At 37.3% G+C, this 20,539-nt stretch overlaps 1 protein-coding gene across 1 annotated transcript in view; it reads right to left on the bottom strand.

The window, feature by feature from the left end:
- Nucleotides 1-1,181: 1,181 nt before the first annotated feature.
- LOC136855000 (uncharacterized) overlaps nucleotides 1,182-20,539 on the bottom strand; it is a 178,898-nt gene continuing 159,540 nt past the window's right edge. The window contains exons 5-15 of the mRNA XM_067131701.1: nucleotides 14,824-15,007; nucleotides 14,480-14,578; nucleotides 12,634-12,751; nucleotides 11,894-12,082; nucleotides 10,886-11,098; nucleotides 10,003-10,209; nucleotides 9,020-9,168; nucleotides 8,376-8,541; nucleotides 7,380-7,514; nucleotides 6,533-6,696; nucleotides 1,182-6,333 (exon numbers count right to left, since the gene is read on the bottom strand). Of these exons, the coding sequence (XP_066987802.1) occupies nucleotides 5,436-6,333; nucleotides 6,533-6,696; nucleotides 7,380-7,514; nucleotides 8,376-8,541; nucleotides 9,020-9,168; nucleotides 10,003-10,209; nucleotides 10,886-11,098; nucleotides 11,894-12,082; nucleotides 12,634-12,751; nucleotides 14,480-14,578; nucleotides 14,824-15,007 (2,522 nt within the window). The 3' untranslated portion in view covers nucleotides 1,182-5,435. The remainder of the gene's footprint in view (nucleotides 6,334-6,532; nucleotides 6,697-7,379; nucleotides 7,515-8,375; nucleotides 8,542-9,019; nucleotides 9,169-10,002; nucleotides 10,210-10,885; nucleotides 11,099-11,893; nucleotides 12,083-12,633; nucleotides 12,752-14,479; nucleotides 14,579-14,823; nucleotides 15,008-20,539) is intronic.

Raw genomic sequence — 20,539 nt, 5'->3', positions numbered from 1 at the left:
CGTTTAATCGAAAATCTATTTCTCGACTGACTGGTTGGTCGACTGTCCTTTGTTCGGGAGCCATTTGTTAGAAGGTGTTCGACAACACAGAATTAGTGCTTTAATAGCTACAAAAACTAATCGTATTAGTACTATAACATGAAAACTGAAATACATAGCACTAGTGCAAAGGTTTTCAAGAAGAAGCATTCAACAACTGATTTTCAGTTCGCGTAAAGGGTCTGACCAGCCGACTTTCGATCAATTGCGTTATCGAGCGTATATTTTCGAGCAGTTGACCTGAATCTATATGTTACGAAGCAGAGCGACAGTATAAGGAAAATGAAATGGATTCTGTTGGTACATTCCTACATAATGTGAACCACTGAGTCCAGTTTGTATTATCGAACTGACAGTTCGGGAATAATCTATTTATCGAAGGGTCTGCCATGGTACGTACAAGCTGCTGCGGATCGCAGTGTGAAGCTTCCTTTAAAGACTTTTCCTGTTCTGCTTTGTGAAAAATTTTAGTCCGTTCTGAGTCTGCTTCATTCTCTCAAACACCATAAGCTCTGGACTTCTCCCCATGCTCCTGTTTTCCATAACAATCCCTCTTTAAAAAGATTTGTTTCTTTTTAGTTGGCACATCACGCAATTTCGTTGGCCTCTATCATGGTGTTTTTTTTTTACTATGCATAATTATTCGTTAACTTTTATTTTTATTCTCTCTGTGTTTTCTTTCAAATACAGGCCTTTTAGGTTTGTTTCATGTGGATAATAATAAAATTAATAAGAGGTAGGCCAGTCATCACTTGAGGTCTGAAATCCATTACGACATTTTCCATCTCTTCGTGAGAGCAGGCTTGTTTTGGGAAGTCTCTGTATCAGAGTGGTGCCATCACACGCTCGTCACGGCATGGGACTACTATGGGTGAAACTTTGTCGTCTCGGCACCACGGAATAGTTATTGTCCCTTTTCCAAACCAACGTACATCACACGGAGGCCTTTGGTGTTAATGGTCAGTTAAACTTTATGAAGATCTTTCAGTCACCAAGGGCGGTCGAGTCCACATTTAGGCGGGAACACCCATTGCAGCGGTAGGAAGAATCAGACCCCTCAGCTCTTCAGCTAAACGTTCCTCTTCCAAGCAGTGCAGTTGAATCCCAACATGAAGAAGTTCACGGGCGTAATCAAAAGCAAATAACATTTTTTAAAATTTATTTATTTACTCCTACAAGTACAATATCCATAGTACTAATTAAACAACTTACATATAGACAATATTCATTTCTATAAAACAATGGAAATCATAACATACACAATTGAGACTGTTTCCTGCAGCCCCACGGTGAGCAGGCACATGTACAATTTATTATTAATATTTATTTTTTTTTTGGAAATTTCATATATTCACATAATTATAAAAATAATTTTATCCAATCATGTACTAAAGTCTGGGGAAATACAGCGCGAAGCCTATAAGCAATAATCGGCGCAAAACAGATTTATAATCTGCGTAACAACCAATTGTCTAAACGTGGAGATATGTAGGCCCATAAATAGAACATATTATACTTGCGAAATATCTTTTGCGATGTTTGGATCGTCTGCGTGTGTTTCTAGGGACTCGATAGGAAGGTCAATGAACTAGAGAACTGAATTACTCTAGAAGTGTGAGTTCAGATCTAGAAAAATGACTAGAAACTAAAAAAAAATTATAATAAAACCAAGGGCCTATACTCTTGCTTGTGATGAATTCAACTTTGGTGACATCATTTAATACTGCATTTCCTTTGTTTATTTACACACAAACACGCACACACACAGAGGGAGGAGGAGAGAAAATAGGAGCATTCTTGACTTTACATAAGAGACTAGACAATTTGTTTGTCCTTTCCAAGTGTTTCAAGGTACCTGAAAATGTAGGAATTTGGGGTAAAAGTTCATACAACAAGAGACAATAAACGACTGTTTTGAAAACAATGCAAGGTGAAACGTTCTGGTTAATATAGTCTCTAGGAAAAAACGTTTGGTCATCAATAAATGGAATATGACTCACTAATCAGAAATCTGGTCGTCAGTGAGTTGTTTAAGCCTACACGCAACTGTGAACACGTTTGAACACGACTGAAGCACACCTAGATGAACAACATTCTGACATGCATCACACAATCACTATACAAGGTCACCGTGCAGTGAACATACTGCCTCTTTGTTTTTTGCGCTCTGGAAAATGTATAAAAATTTCGGAGGGCACGTGACACTTTGTACAAGGGTAAGATTTTTTACAGTTATTGTTTTTCAAGCTCTTTGAATACTTGAACGATATTATCCGCTTCACATTCATCAAAAAAATGCTTTTGCACATTTTATTAAGCCAGCAGAATTTGTTGGAGAATTGTCTTATAGATTTAACAAATGTAAAATGCTCCAGTGTTTTAAATAGTACTATCCTTGTTAAGATTTAACACTGCAAAAATGTACTCAGCAAGGGTTTGTTTTTTGCATTAGATTCAACACAGTCTTGAAAAAGGGAGATATTTCTTTGCAAAATAGAGTCGCGAGGATGCACCATCCCATGTCACTTACTATACAAGGTTTGTGAAAGAACACTTAATCATAATACACACAAATGTGAAATAATGTGTATGTGTATGTACCCCAGCAACCAACCACCAATATCAGTTGTGTTGCCTTCATGTAGAACGTATATAATATATGCATAAATGTATATATGTACTTTTAATAGCCACAATGACTTTTGAACTTCTTCATTGCCTCACACCATTTGGATGAGCTCACCACTGCAAGCCTTGGAAAGTTGAAGGGGAAACAAATGGAGAAATTGTGGCTACGAAAAGTACGTCATAGTGAAAGTGACAAGTAGATCCTATACATGTATGAATATGTATACAAAAAACAACCAAAGCACAGCTCTGTATGAATCCGGCATTAAATTTCTTTATACATGAAGCAGGAACACTGAACTGGGAATTGGTTGTTTCCATATACACTGCAATATGTGTTTTTATGTACAATCATTTCTGACTGTCCCCGTTAAGCTAAAAACATCCACGGGGTCAGTTAAGTTGTCCCTTTTTTTGGCAGTGTCGAATTACGCATTTTTTCAGCTGTTTGAGTTATCTGCATCGACGGTGATTTTATCATTGACTTCTTGCTTCAGCAAAGTATCAAGTCTCTCTGTCTCACCATCCAGGATGTATGGAGAGACACACTTGATACTCAGCTGAAACAGGTCAATGGCAAAATCACAGCCGATGCAGATAACTCTAACAATAAAAAAAATTCATATTCATCACTTTGCCACAAAAAATGGACAGTGTTATGTTCAGGTCGTAGTAATAATCTACATATTACAATCATTCACTCAATTTTCCCAGCAGCACGTTTAAATATCAGTAAAAATTTCTATAACATTTTAGAGTGCTGGCTAAAAATCTTCGGTCGATTGCATTCAGCAACAAATAAGACTGGTAGAACAACTTTGGCTTTTTGTGATAGTTATAAAAAAGGGGGGCTGAATTCGCCTTATATCTTTGGTGATTTACAATACGCAAGGTTACAATGTTATTAAACATTTGGCACAGAAGAATTGATGTGATAAACTGAGATCATTTTTTGGGTTTAATCAGGGGAAAGGAAGATCAAATCAATTTGGCACTTGTGCACCATCATAGTAAATATACCACTAAACAAATAAAAAATAAAAAAAAAAAAAAGGCGAAGGTAAACTATAAGGAAATTTCTGTGTACTGTGATTGGCTAAACTATTTCTCAATTGTACTGTACATCGTTTGTAAGAGTAAATATTTCTAAGCAGTCGATTGTAAATATTTCATACGTATAAAGTGTTTTTTTGAAATGCTTTCGTGGCCACGTACATACAAAAAAAAGGTACACCTGCTAAAGGGAGTATTTACACAGACAGTCTGTATACTGTACCTGTATATACACAGTGGCTATCGCACTCACATGCTAAATATTTCGAGGGAGGCTCATGCTTCTTTGGTCGTCGGAAATCTGTTTAAAAAGAGACTTTCCAAGATACAACAAAAGGTTTTACAAACATTTAAGGAAGGAAAAACTACAGTATTTAATTTCATATAACTTAAAAAAAACAAAGGCGTTTTGTAAACGTACCTCTCCACGCAGTCTGTACTTGCTTTGACAGTTTTGACTTGAGATGAGAAGAGATTATGAAAAGGCCATATACAAGTTTTAAATTTCAAAATCTATCCATTCATGCTGAAGTTTTACGGTTTTTACTCTGACTGAGGAAAAAATGTATAAGGAAGGAGACAGATAAGTGGAATACAAACTTGTTAATCCATGCAGCCATGGAAGTTTTTTGAGTTACGAAAAAGACTGCTGCAAAAAGTCACATCAAAGTGGAGTGGGATTCAAGAGATTTGCAGAAAACTGTAGAATATTCACCAAAGTCTGACAAAGTGACATAAAGGTTATTTGATCCTGTGTTTCTGGAATACTGAGCACCTTGTGATCAACGCTGTTGGCAATTCTTGTACAACTTTGTCCTTCGCCACTTTCACGTAAAATTCACAAGGCGAAAAATCACCAGTTTCCAACCGACAAACTTTGGCGAATATTTTTAATTGTGTTTATCTCTGTCATACCCAACTGACATGTCTGAATCCTTCATGACTGAATAACTGCAGCAATGAGCCAATTGTCAGTTAATTCTACAGACGCAGGAGTTTGATGTACAAACAGCGATGGGGAACATTCAACTGTCAGACAGTATTTAAGCCTTTCAAAGAAATCAAATGAGTATGAAATCTATTGTAAATAAAAGTATTTTCTTTACAAAACTATGTACATGAATTCTTTGATAAATCAGCTAGTACGGTTTATACCTTGGGATTATGCTAACGTCGGTTCTCTTCTCCACACAAGGCCAAATATTGTGCAAAAAGATTTATGCCAATTCTTGAACACAATCTAGCAGCCAGGTTTCAGCGAGACTGGCCATCCATTACAGGTATTATACTCGTGCTAATTCCTGCATATCTGGCAGCTTCCTAACGAGAACCCATCAGTCTTGCAATTGTTACTCAGCATATGCAATGAAGCTTGGGGGTTTATAAATGCACCTACTAAATGCAAGTTCATGATATGCAATCAAGGATTTAAGGCAACCTCACACGACAGATCTCACTGCCACAAATGTCATGACAGAATCCAATTGAACTGGTCCTTCCAGCCTCTTGAGAAGAAGCGAGTCACCAGGGCAGTGGACGGGCAATTTAATAATGTGAGCATTCAATTAGTAAACCCACGGCAGCTCTTAGGAACTCCTCCATACGTTTTGCCGCCATCAGGAAACGTGGAAACTTTGTTGCGAATGTGGATAACGGATTCTTTGGCAAACGAGACAAGCTGGGGCCCCGAGGGTAGAAACTTTCCGGCGAACTTTTCAGACGCTCGTGTTGTACTGCGAATCCCGTGGCAAATGAGGGAACGTGCCAGCGTGATACTTCGGCACTGCCCCCGTGGCTGATCGCAAGCTGATTGACCGCCCGACGGGGTGCCTCGCGGGACTCGTGCCGTAGACATTTGGTCTTTCACCGAGATGGCACGCTTTGGGCCCAGTCGTGCGGCCGTAGATATCCTGTAATAACCCTTGGTGGCTCGGCATTGCTTGGTCACTCTGCGGAATGGGTGGCAAGGGAATCTGTGGTGCTTGTGGGAATTTGTGAGGGCTGCAAGAACCGGAGGTCGTGCGGCCATATATACTCTGCGGGTTGTGTGTGTTGACTCTTGTCCCTGGTCTGTTCATGTGCCCATATATACTCTGGCCACCACTGTAAGGTTTGGGGTTGCTGACCGTCTGCCCCGGATTGAGGGTCGTCGCGGGATTCATCGGAACAGGCGAGTTACTGGAACTGTTGCTTGCGCTGCTTGTATTTGCACTCTGGTAACCACTGGAACCTGCAGACTGGGAACTGTTGAAGGTATTTTGTGCCATGGCCATGAGGTCTTCATTGAAAGCCTTCTTCTTCGTGTCCTGTTGGTCCGTGAAAGAGGTCAGAGCCCTGGTTCCGTAGATTGGATCGACGGGGGGCTTGATGTCTTGCGCCAGGCTTCTCTGTCGGCGAATAACAACTGTTGATTCTGTCGCTGGGTAGAGCAGTGACCCCGGCACTGGCGACACGGTGCCGGCAGCGGTGACCTTCCCACTTCCGGGGCAGTAGCCATAGGGGCTGCTGGGTGACGAATTCATAGGAGGCCGTTGCATCGACATGGCTTTAGGAGGGGTCAGCACCTGATTGGGGTCAGGGGGAAGTTGGGTCAGGTCGTCAACACTATTTGATCTGAAACAGAAAAGGAAATATGATTGGCATATCATATATTAAATATTTGCTGTTTCTGTATAAGATATTCCTTTAAGAGTGGCAAACATGGGCCCTCTAACTCCGATGGAATTATCACAGCCATTAGGCTGCAATTCCACAAAAAACTATTCATGACGGCATTCATTCTCTCTCGTATTGTCAGGATCAACCAACTCACCTTTGCTTCAGCAAATCTGTAGCACCCGAGAGGACCCCTGACTCTTCCGAATTTTCTGGAGGGGTGTTGGAGGAAGTCGTGGACACGGAGTCACTACGTTGCGATCGTTCCTCCTGCACCATGCCAGAGTCATTGCTGCGGGTGCTTCGTGGCGTCATGGGGCCCTGGTTTGGAGAGATGAAAGATGTTTCATTTCGAGGAAATTTCATAAACTTGCGCTGATCCCAGACCCCGATAAAGGAGGAAGGTTAAGACTGAATTTTAGCAGTCTGGTGTAAGTGTAAATGACTACTCAAAAACAGAATATATAGAATAGAATATAGAATTTAGGCCAAAGGCCATGCGCTGAGACCTATGAGGTCATTCAGCGCTGAAACGGAAATTGACAGTATGAAGGTGTGAAAGGTGTTACAAGAGGAAAACCTCGCAGATGCACTATGAATTCAATTGTTAGAGAGGGTAGAAAGTAGAGGAGGAAGAGAATAGGATGGAGGTAAAAAAGATAAAAGGAGTTGCAGCTAGGGCCCAAGGCACGCTAAAGTAAACAGTGCAATGAAACTGGACACCCCCACGGGGACACCCAGAAGGCAGAGAGTAAATATTCTGCTAATCAGATTTTATTACATTTAATCAATTAAATGATACCCAGAAGCGAAAACATGCCAGAAATAGGTAGTTTTAATCCCGTTTGAAAGCAGAAGAAAATTACCTCTAAAACCACGAAACTGGTCAAGACATAGAATACCTGACTGAATATATCGGATCTTCGGGAAATAATTATGAAAACAGAATTATAATAACCCTTCTCTCTAATGAAGAGAAAAAAGGAGAAAAAGAGGAAGCAAACCTGGTTCTCGAGGACGTGAGAGGCCACTGGACTGCGCATGTGCAGATATTCGGCATCTTCATAATCTGGGACAGTGTGAGCATCAGAATTTTGGGATGAGGCACGTTCTTCCATGGCTCGCTGGTACGCCAAAATCTGGCAGTAAGAACAGTTATTACGTCAAGAATCTTTATATAAATATTAAAATTTCATGTGCTAAAAAAATAAAAATAAAATAAAACCTATATAACTTATTGTATTGTATTATACATTATTTTCCAAGTTTTAAAAAGCATATAAAAATATTAAACATTCGTCAACTTGAAACAAAAAACGGATTCACAGATATTTTGTATTAAACAGATTGTTCTATGACATTTCTCTGGAACATTTCATAAATTATGACTGAAACGCTGTGCTTAGCGAAGTGGTCTATATTCCTCAAGTAATGGATATCCACAACAACCTTCCCCTTTCTTTATTTAATGTTCCAGACTCAAAATACATTTACAATAAATGGAATTACGAATTTTATTTTTCTAACAAAGGTGGGCTCAGAGAATCTTACTCACCCAATTTCTTCACCCATTCTCATGATGTTTGTGGTGAGTTAAATGTATTAGAAAACTAAAAACTGAAGAGTTATCTAACACGGGTAACAGGTGACTGGCTTATTTGAGTCCCACCTGGGAAGGGAATTTCTTCACTTATTCACATTTGGATTTCAAGGCTTCCAGTGGAAGGTGTGTCCGAAAATAGTATAAAACTGAAAAGTTCATTATGCCCATCACAATACACGAAGAACAGGTGACTGTGAAGAGTAGATTCTAAATATTTCTGAGAGTCCCACCTGGGAAGGCAATTTCCTCATTCATTTCCATTCGGATTTCGAGGCTTCCAGTGGAAAGCGTGTCCAAAAATATTACAAAACTGAAGAGTTCATTATGGCCATCAAAATACATGAAGAACAGGCAAATGTGAAGAGTAGATTCTACTGTAAGTATTTCTGATCTTTACCTGTTGCCTGTCCACATAGCGAGGGTCTTCTTGCTGGCGAGCGTTGGCGGGGGCCTCCGTCAGTATGGCATAATCCCCGGCCTCGTCGTCAGAGTCGGAGAGCGTAGTGGCTCGACGGTAAGTTGACTTCTGGATCTTGGGGGACTTCGCTGCTCTTGCTTTCCGGCTGGAGGCGACGAAGGGGGAACGTAACACGAAATGTTAATATGCTTTGCTGATGTTTGAAATGTGTACTGTATGTATGTATGTATATATATATTCATTTGACAGTCGATAAATATGGTCGTTAAGGCACAATGCATGCTTCCACGGAACAGAATGTTAGAATGTTTACAAGTGAAGAGAGAAAACAGGTTGGTAAAAGAAAGAAACGTACAGCATAACGAAATGCAGATGGGAAGAAGTTGGGGGAAAAAATCACAAAAAGCATTAACTTGCAAAGTATCAGTCCTCACAGAAGAATGTTTTATTGTGAAGAGAGACAAGGTGTGTATAATAACCTGCAATTAAATATATGGATAAAGTGATAAACAAATAAGATAAACACATATGACTAAAAATTAGGACAAACAGGCAAATCTTAAAAAAAAACAGAAAAGTCACAAACGAAGAATCAAGGTCATCAAAGGTCAAGAGGAACTAACCTGGGAGAGCTCAAGAGTCCCTCCTCGTCGAAGGTGACCTTAGCCCTTGGGGAAGCCGTTTTGGAGGCAGAATTCGACCTCAGTGGCTGACTGGGCCTCAGCCAGTATATCTCTTCTTCCTCGCCCCTGGAGCGTTTGTCCTGGTGAGTCTGGAGAATCAGAGAGACGAATTCTGATGAGTATCACGAAATGGTTCCTATTCTTTACTCCTGCCTTGCTTCGATTAATGACATATCATTTGGACCCATACTAAGCTCTATAGATGTGACTCACTTCTCTGGTTCATTATTATTATTATTATTCAGATGAGTTCATAAAGTGAACCATATTCTCATGGGACAAGCCCATAGAGTCCACTGACTTGAAATTCAAGCTCCCAAAGAATACGGTTCTCATTAGGAAGTAACAGATGGTAATGGGAAATACAGAAAAAGGGAGATCAGTTATTAGGAAAACAGATCAGTTAATAAATAAATAAATAAAAAGGTAAGTAAATTATCAAAATACAAGGAGAATTGTTTATGGGTAGTAATGCACTGCATCTTCGCTTGAACTTCAGAGCTTCGTATAGCTTTCATCATTATCATTATGAGAGACAGGAAAATTATATCTAATTTTATTATTATGAAAAACTAAAGAATGATGATTTATACTAGTGATTGTTACGAACAGAATACATAGAACAGAATACAGAATTTAGGCCAAAGGCCAAGCGCTGGGATCTATGAGGCCATTCAGCGCTGAAAGGGAAACTGACAGTAAAAGGTTGGAAAGGTGTAACAGGAGGAAAACCTCGCAGTTGCACTACGAATCAACTGTTAGGAGAGGGTGGAATGTAAGAAGGAAGAAAGAGAATATGAACGGAGGCTACCAGTAAAAGGAATGAAAGGGGTTCCAGCTACGGGCCTGAGGGATGCTGCAAAGAACCTTGAGGAATGCCTTCAGTACACAGCATGATATCTTTGTTGTCACAAAGCACGAACCTTCTGTACAACACTCATGATGGCCTTCTTCGGTCCGTTGTCATTGATGGCGTAAGCCTTCCCGGACCCCACGATGAGTAGAGGAGTGTGAGGCTGAGTGCGAGGGTCCCCGGAGGCCAGTTCGACGTCATTGACCAATTTGATGGACCGCGCCGAGGAGACGCAGGCCCTGGCTACCGTCACGCGGAGTTTGAAAGTCCAAGTTGTCTGTTGGAAGAAGGAGATGCCGGGTCATCACTTAGTATTGGTGTTACTTAAACTAACGCAAATATACTTACCTGGTCAACAGGTATATCTTGAGGTGTAGTACAGCTTTCTTGATCGCTTGCGCAGCATTCTTTTTTTTTTTTTCAAAGATATGGGCAGTCTAGGAGTTTCTACATGTCTTTGGTTATGAAATCACATCATACGGACAAAAGTCCCCCAATATATATATATATATATATATATATATATATATATATATATATATATATATATATATATATATATATATATAATATATATACTCACCTCGCTTCAGGCCAGGTCTTTCAACTGAAAGGCAAGGGCGCTGCCAAATGAACCAAGCAAGTTGAGTACAATCCCGAGGTGAGTCAGAAATTTATTTCTGTTCCACAAACATATATATATTATATATGTAAATATATATATATATATATATATATATATATATATATATATATATATATATATATATATATATATATACTATATATATATATATATATATATATATATATATATATATATATATATATATATATATATATATATATATATATATATATATATATATATATATATATATATATATATATATATATATATATATATATATATATATGTATACATATGTGTATATCTGTATATCACAACTAACCTTCACAGTCAAGAAGAGCCAGAGAACGATCCACAGGAAGAGATGCACAATAGAGCCGATGACGGCAGCCAAAACGACGGCGTCTAAGGACCCCCGATACACGAGGGACATATCCCACAGGAGAGGTCCGTGGGTCACGCCCAGGGCCACCAGCACTACCAGGGCTGCACAGTGAGGCGCGTACGGCCTCACGACGCACGGTTCGTTTTCATACTGGAATGAAACGGGTGAAATTATGAGAAATTTGTAAACAGAATCTTTGGCATTTCTTGGCTTGGAATTTTTACTTTTCATCTTAAGACAAAATCTTTGTCCTTTCTTCGGTTGACTGATTTTGACTTTTATTCTACAAGGCAAAACCCTCTCACTCTTTCGACAAGGGAGATTTTTTTTGCTAGGAAAAATTCTTTGATTTTTCGACAAGGAATCCCCTTTTTGACTTTTACACAAGGAAAACTTCCTTAGACTTTTTCTGCAAGGGAAACCCCTTTTGACTTTTTCTGCAAGGGAAACCCCCTTTGACTTTTTCTACCAGGAAAAAGTCTCACTTTCTATACATGGAAAACTCCTTTAACTTTTTTCTACAAGGAAAAACCCTTTGACTTTTGTCTGCAAAGAAAAAACTTATGACTTTTTCTACAAGGAAAATCATTTTTATTTTTTTCTACAAGAAATACCACTTTGACTTCTTCTGCAAGAAAAACCCTTTGACTTATTCTACAAGGAAAATCACTCTGACTTTATTCTGCAAGAAAAAAACCATTTGACTTTCTCTACAAAGAATACCCCTTTGAATTTTACTACAAGGAAAACCTATCAGACTTTGATTCTTCTACAAGGAAAACCCCTTTGACTTTTAATTACACGGAAAACCCCTCTGACTTTCCCTTCAAAGGAAACTCCTTCAACTTTTTATACAAGAAAAACCCCCTTTTGACTTTTTCTACAAGGAAACCCCCTTTGACTCTTTCTACAAGAAGAGGAAAACCCTTCCGACTTGTCACTCACTGTGATGTGGTAGCGTTGTCTGCTCTTGATCAGGAAATTGGTGAACCTATGGTAGCCATAGAAGTAGATGGCAGAGGAGGAGACGGTTACTACCATCACTGCTGCCACCATGAGTCCAACGGTAGCCGGTAGATCCAAGAGAAAGCTCTCCCCTCCATGGAGCTCACCAGCTCCGCCACACACGTGCAGCTGGAAGTTAAAAGGCCAACGGTATTTCAGTAACGGGTAACTCACTGACTGATTCTGAGAACCTACCTGTGTATAGGTGGGTTTGTGTTATACATATATATGTATGTAAAAGTATTATACTTGTGTATTGTTGAGCAACAATATATATATATATATATATATATATATATATATATATATATATATATATATATATATATATATATATATACACATACACACATACACACATACAGACAAACAAACACACACAATATACACATATATATATATATATATATATATATATATATATATATATATATATATATATATATATATATTAAATTAACAACCAACCCAAATCTGCCTTTCCAAAATATATAACTTTAATATTTGTATTATACCAAGTTATTCAAAAGCACAGTATATAATAATTATAACTATAATAATAACAAAAAAATAACAACAACAACAACAATAACAATAATAATAAAAAATAAAATGGTGAAAGCAAAAAAAAATAATAATAATAACAATAATAACAATAATAATAATAATAACAGTCTTACCTTGTAGAGAATGGTGAAAGCAGAGATGGTGAGGATAGTGTGGATGCCATTGAGCATCAGCTGGAGCGAGAAGAGGAGGCCAAAACCCTTGTTGGTATGCCAGAACACGGACGGGTACCTGCACCAGGTGAATTACAGGTTGCCATCAGTATTGATTTAGAATTGCTTTACCCTTCAAAGACGCTCAAAGTCTTCTCTGATGATTTCAATCATTTTTTTAGTTTTCAGAAGTTATGTGTGGTTGTTTTGTCATTTCAGATGATACTTTTTTTTTTTTGGCTGTTTCATGTGAAAATGAAAGGTGTTCTGAGTTATGTTTTTTTTATTTCAATTTATTTTCAAGCTCCAGAGGTACGTAATTTTTTTTTTTTTTTATTTCAAAGATTTTTTTTTTTTTGCTGTTTCACGTGAAAACAAAGGGTCTCAAGTCAAGTGTGTTTTTTTATTTCAAGAGATATTCTCTTTTTGGCAGTTTCGTGTGAAAAAAGGTCTCCAGAGTTACGTATGTTTTTTTTTATTTCAACTATTTTTTCAGGCTTCAGAGTTACGTAAATTTTTTTTTATTTCAGAAGATTTTTTGGCTGTTTCACGTGAAAACAAAAGGCTTCCAGAGTCACGTATGTTTTTTTTCTTTCAAATGATATTCTCTTTTTTGACTGTTTCGCGTGAAAACAAAACGTCTCCAGAGTTGAGTTTTTTTTTTTTTTTTTATTTCAGAAGACATTTTTGGGGGGTTGTTTCACTTGAAAAAAAAGCCCATTGACCCTTCTATTCTTGTTTTTTCCCGGAATGGTATAATTTCAGATATTATTCTATAGAGTAAAATGGAAATCTTTATTCTCTGTCTAACCTGACATGAAAAGCCTCGTGACCTACTTTTCCTTTTGGTAGAACTTGAAATCATTAATCACTCATAAGAAGAGGTTTTCCACTCCGAGGTGTTTAAATGGAATTAAAAGTGTTTATAATTTTTTATCCCTTTGCTCTACTGTCACAATTTCAGATATTAATCCACATTGCAACTCTTTTTTTTTTTTTTTTTTTTTAAGTTTAAACTAAAAAAAATACTCTAGCTATACTTTTCTATTTGTTAGCACAATTCTAGGCATTACTTTAAACTGATCTCGCTTTACATCCAGTTTAACCTGTCTCTTTCATAAGGTGTCTGCAACAATAATAATAAATTATAATAATAACAAGAACAAGAAGACGAGAGGAAGAAAATGTTATTGATTTTAAGAGCAAAGGTCACTGTGAAGAGGAACCTCATGCCCTTTTCTAGCCCAGGGTTAGAGAGAGCCAAAAAGGAAAACACGGAGGGAGAAGTTAAAGGGTTGAACAACGATGGAAGAGGCAGACATTTCGGCCTCCCGTAAGATGGAAGGTTATTAGGAATCGGAGAAAACAGAAGCTTCTTAGAAAGAGAATTCCGAAGCTTGGTCAAAGAAGGGACGAAACACTCACAGAACTGGAAGATTAAAAATAAAGAGAGAGAGAGAGAGAGAGAGAGAGAGAGAGAGAGAGAGAGAGAGAGAGAGAGAGCTTTTCCTGTACGAATGCATTCATTATTTGTATAAGTTACAGACAGCAATAATGTCAGACCTGACTTTGGAACTGCCTAGTTGAAAATTCTACCTGTAATGGGGGCGCTGAAATGGTAAAGTAGAGAGAGAGAGAGAGAGAGAGAGAGAGAGAGAGAGAGAGAGAGAGAGAGAGTAAACACCTCTCCCCTTATCAGGAAGTAAACAAACCAGCGTGAGTCATCCCCTGAAGAAGTGTCTCCTTAGGCGAGAATTACGACCAGGAGAAATGACGCGACCGCCTCCTTTCCTCTCCTTTTCCTTACCTGATGGCGAATACCAACAAGGCGATGGTGTAATTCAGTAGTTCCGGCGACAAAGGATGCCACTGGCCGTCCTCCGGCAGCCTCGCAGCCGTAGGAGGACTTCTGTAGGAGCTCTTCGTCTTGAGGGCCTTCGTCTTGCGCGAAGCGTCCTTCTTCTTCCCGGAGCCTCGACTCTTCTTGGAGCCCTTCTTATCGCTCTTCCTGTACTCGGCCGTGGGACCCCTCCTCCTCCTTCCTCCACCTCCTCCTCCTCATCATCTAGTATCTCATTATCAAATTCTTCTTCTTCCTCTTCGGCGTCGAATTCTTCAGCCTCCGGGTTGACCAGAGGCGACCCCTTAGACTGAAGGGCTTGCATCTTGGGCAGGGACGAGATGACCGGGTTGAAGGTGATGGCGTCGGGGTTGAACGTCGTCGGGGCAGGGCCTTCCGTCGGGATGCCCCCGGTGGCGTTGCCGGTGCCCCTGAAAACCACCAGGCGGTCGTTGTGGGGCACCAGGAAGTCCAGGTCTGTCCGCCAGATTTCGTCTGCAAGAAAAAAAAAAAATGATGTTTTGTAATTAGAACTTCGGGTTCAAGCGGAGATGAAATGCATTAATACCCTAAAACGATTCTTTTTATTTTACTAATTTATTTTATATTTTCGTATAATTATTGATTAATTTTTTAATTGATCTTTTTTCATTCTGCAAAAATAAGGATGTTTTGTCATTAGAACCTCAAAAATTCAAGCGAAGATTAAATGCGTTACTACTCTCCAACAATTCACCGTCAATTTTACTAATTTATCTATATTTTCATATATTTATCAATTCATTAATTTATCATTTTTGTTTTCTAATAGCTGATCTCTTCTTTCTGTATATCCTATTATCTTCTGTAACTTCTTTCAAAAGAACACCATATACTTTGGAAGCTTGAGTTTTAAGTAAATGGCCCATGTTGTCTTGTTACATGTGAGTGAGTTTATCCTCTGAATAATAATAATAATAATAATAATAATAATAATAATAATAATAATAATAATAATAATAATAATAATGTGATCCAAATCAGCTGGTGGTTTTTGGTTGGCTGCAGTATAAATTGATTTAATTTTCTTTACGCAAATAAACATTATGCAAGCAAAGTTCTCTAGTCATAAGAAATGAATTTTTTTTGCTGTAAATGTGATTAAACAATACAACACATAAATCAAGAATTTTATGTTAATAACCGTTATAAAAAGCGTGTCTGTAAATCAATGACATATAAATGTAAAAATCTAATTACTAAAATCTAAGGATCTCACACATACATTTCAGTGGATAAAACGAATCAAAGAAAACGTTCATTCTCGGCCCATTTCAGGGGAAACTACTAAAGACGATTAAACCTTCCGCTACACATTCATCTCCGCTGAGTAAATAGCAATGAATTCCACCGCCCGGCCTTCAAACACCCCGAAGACAAAGACCGGTTTATTTGCGCCCAGAATTGAGGACATTATGTCGAGGGCACAAAAAAAGAATTAAAAAAAAAAAAAAAAAATAAACGACGCCGTGAAGCCAGGATTCGAATGATGGTATTTGTTTTTCGTTTCATTTCTAAAATGCGACGTCGTCAAGAGGAAGGATTTGAGATTAAAATATCTCCTTCGTTTATGTAGAACTTGAACTTTTGATTTTGGCGTGATTAAGTAATTATAAATATATATATATGAATGTCTTTTACTGTAATACAGCAGTATAATATGAAGATAAAAAGGCCCATAAAACACTATTTGAAACGTTCTACAGTGTTTTATGGGCCATTTTATCTTCTATATATATATGTGTGTGTGTGTGTGTGTGTATATATGTGTATGTATATATGTATGTATGTATATGTAGTATATATATGTATATATATATATACATAAATATATATACATATATATATGTATATATACATATATATATATATATATATATATATATATATATATATATATATATATATATATATATAATATACATATATGTATGTATGTGTGTGTGTTCGTGTTTCATAGCGTGTACTCAGTATCACAAAGAACAACCCACTACGGAAGACGCCGCCTTCCAAGGGTCCATAGAATTTCAATATCGCCAAGTCAGCTGAGGGTACGAACTTACTAGAATAAAAAAAAAAAGACCAAAACAAAATAGGAAAACGATTTAACAATACGAACAAAAGAGAAAACTTTATATATGAGTAAAAGGACCTTTTCAATAAAAACTAAAGGATGACTGAGGGCGTACAAGGAAAAGGCCGCCCATTCCAATAAAAGGGAGAGAGGGCGCGGGCGTTCCCCGACCCTCCCACGACCCAGCTGCGAGGCTTACTGACTATTTGTCTTGGAGATTAAATTTCTTCCGATATGGAACCAATATTCCACCCTAATTTTGGGGACGCCTTCGATATCTGTAAATTTTACTTAATACATGGGGATGACAGGTCGCACACTTTAGAAAAATTCTCTCTCTCTTCTCTCCTCTCTCTCTCTCTCCCCTCTCATCTCTCTCTCCTATATCTACAGATAAACTCTCTCTCTCTCTCTCTCTACACATATTATCCATAAACATATACTGTATATATACAGATGTATATATTATATATAAGTACATCATACATATATAAATATTAGTATGTGTATAATATATGTATATATATGTATATGTAAGATATATATATATATATATATATATATATATATATATATATATATATATATATATATATATATATATATATATATATATATATATGACATATTTACCTTTCAGCGTCCGAATGTCTTAATACGCACGCATGCGGACAAAAACACAATCGAACCAGCAACATCCGTAGGGAACGCCCCTCGTAAACAAAGAGTCAGGAAGCGCCGAGATCGCGCATATAAACAGAGCAATACCCTCCCTCCTTCCCCCACATTTTTTTTAGGCCTAACAAAGGCCCGAGTCAAATGCCGTTGCAATAGCTCAAAATTGGATTCACCTCCTGCATAACTGATAGCAGGCCTACAGCAATCTCCCCGGGTTGGCTCTCTGAATCTCTACTATGGACAAGCGTATGCGATGGTTAAAGCAAAGCAGAAATAATAATAAAATGGGAGATGATATAGAATAAATAAGCGATGCTTTAAAATTAAAGCAGAAATAATTATAAAATGGGAGAAGATATAGAATAAATAAGCGATGTTTTACAATTAAAGCAGAAACAGTGATAAAATGGGATAGAGAATAAATAAGCGATGTTTTACAATTAAAGCAGAAATAATGATAAAATGGGATATAGAATAAATAAGCGATGCTTTAAAATCAAAGCAAAACGTAAATACTGATAAAGTGGGAAACAATACAGAATAAATAATCTGACAAACGAGAGAGGTTCAAAGCGAAAGAAAATTTACACACCAAAAATAACTGAATGAATTAATAAATAAATAAATAAAAATCTACAAAAATCCTGACAAAATGGGAGAAGATCCACACGTGAATTGATAAATATGAAAGGTCCAAAGTGATAAAAAGCTTGCACATTTAAAAAATATATAAATAAATAAAATCTACGAAGGTGAATTAAAAAACTTACGCACAAAACCGATATATAAAATAGCTTCAGAATAACAGAACAAAAGATAAAACATGCACGCAAATTGATAAAAAAGATGGATGAAAATAAACTGAAAGAACTGATAATGAAATGACCTTAAAACTATCTTGAATTCTCAAATAATAATAATAATAATAATAATAATAATAATAATAATAATAATAATAATAATAATAATAATAATAATGGTGAAGGAATCCACAATGGCATAGATGTGAATATATATTTTAGAAACAGAGTATATATTTACACCTACACCACTGTGGATTTCTTCACCATTTTAATGAATCATACTATCATGAGATTTTTATCAATAAAAATAATAATAATAATAATAATAATAATAATAATAATAATAATAATAATAATATTTCTCACATAGTTGCACTGTGGAACAGCCTCCAGGATGATAAGTTGGAACTTCGGAAAACGAGAATGCAATGCATTGCTATAATACTATTCTTTTTGCATTTTAATTTTTGTCTATTTGCCTATTTATTAATTTATTTTTCCTTTAATAATTGGTATCTCTTCTTTCTGTATTTCCGTTTAATTCACCTTGCTTCTTCCAACGAACAATAATAAGCTAATTTCAAGTCAATGGCCTCTCTGTTGCACATGAAGAGGTTCATCTACTGAATAATAATAATAATAATTATAATAATAATAATAATAATAATAATAATAATAATAATAATAATAATAATAATAATAATTTCTCCTCTACCTCCCTCCAGTAGCATATAATGCCTTCCTCCAGCAACGTACGTTGGTGCTAAAGACTCAGGCAGTATCAAATAACCGGACATTATCGCCTTTTAACTAAGCCTCGCCGATGAGAGAGAGAGAGAGAGAGAGAGAGAGAGAGAGAGAGAGAGAGAGAGAGAGAGAGAGAGAGAGAGAGAGAGAGAGAGAAAGCAACAAAGCTATACATTGCAACCGGTCAACCTTTGATCACATTCTGTCCCCAACACTAATTTTTCAATCCGCCGAGGAATGCGACAGTGCAAGTGAAAGGAGAGAGAGAGAGAGAGAGAGAGAGAGAGAGAGAGAGAGAGAGAGAGAGAGAGAGAGAGAGAGAGAAGCATTTCCCGAATGTAAAATAAATGAAGGAAAAATCGAAAGGAGAGAGAGACACACACAAAGAGAAATTTGTCCTGAAAGTCATAAAAAGAAAAAAAAAGAAAAAATCTGAAGGAAAGGGAAGCGAGAGACTGAAAATAAAAGATGATGGAAAAGAGAAAGGAGAGAAGGAAAAAGTATTACGTAAGGGAGACACACACAAACACACGCACACACACAGAAAAAGAGACGAATAAATCAATCACGTGGAAAACCGGGGTCGTCTCTGTCAGCATCGGATTTGAGTGCAAATTCGACTGCGCATGCGCTAGAGGACGCTACCGAGCCCAGTTCAAAGAATGGAATTTAGCCCGAAGGTCAAGCGCTGGGACCTTTGAGGTCATTCAGCGCTGACATGGAAAAATTGAGAGTAAGAGGTTTAAAAGGTGCAACAGGAGGAAAACCTCGCAGTTACACCATTAAACATGTTAGAAGAAGGTGGAAAGTATGATGGAAGAAAGAATATTCCCGGCTAGATGAAGAATGTTGCAATTTGCAACAGACTTTTGGAGTCTTGTTCGAGTGGCAAAGGGTTACAATGATAGCCCATATGACTCGGTATTTCCAAACACAAGCAATCACTCGGTTTTAATGTCTAAAGCCAGATGCGAAAAAAAAAAAAAAAAAAAAACAATTTGGTGACATTCTACTTTTACTGTGTTTTCGCGTTCGGACGAAAGACCAGTGGCTCGGGTTTTGGAATGTTGATAGGGAATTGCACAAACACGTAGCATTTGTTTTCATTCTATGACTTTCTTTTCCTTTCTATCTCTCTCTCTCTCTCTCTCACGCATACATAACCAAATTGAAATATGCATTAAAAGAGATTTCTGTCTGTCTCTCTCTTTGAATCTAATTTTTGCTCTCACTCTCTCATAGTTTCTGATTTAGCCATCTCTCTCTCTCTGTCTCTCCTCTTAGCAAACAAAGAGAAAAAGTTCTAATCTCTTTTCATCTCGCACTCAATGGAATATATCAATCAATCAATCTCTCTCTCTCTCTCTCTCTCTCTCTCTCTCTCTCTCTCTTCTCTCTCTCTCTTTCAAACAAACAAACAAAGAGCATAAGATTTATTTCTCTCTTCTTCGTATCTAATGATACATATCTAAATTCTCTCTATCTCTCTCTAACACACGCACGCACACACAAACAAACAAACACACACACACACCCAATCCATTAAAAAAAAAAAAGTAGAAAAATAAAAAGGGAACATTACGAAACCTACCAGACTCCTCAGGGAACCAAAAACCCACCACATTTTTTCCCCCAAGAACTCTTTCGTATCCTAAGTTCGACAACTTCTTGCGTCACGACTCGAGC

The sequence above is a fragment of the Macrobrachium rosenbergii genome, chromosome 30 (assembly GCF_040412425.1).
Source record: "Macrobrachium rosenbergii isolate ZJJX-2024 chromosome 30, ASM4041242v1, whole genome shotgun sequence".
Lineage (NCBI taxonomy): Eukaryota > Metazoa > Arthropoda > Malacostraca > Decapoda > Palaemonidae > Macrobrachium > Macrobrachium rosenbergii.
The sequence above is the reverse complement of the archived record's forward strand: the minus strand, read 5'-3'. Positions and strand labels throughout refer to the sequence as shown.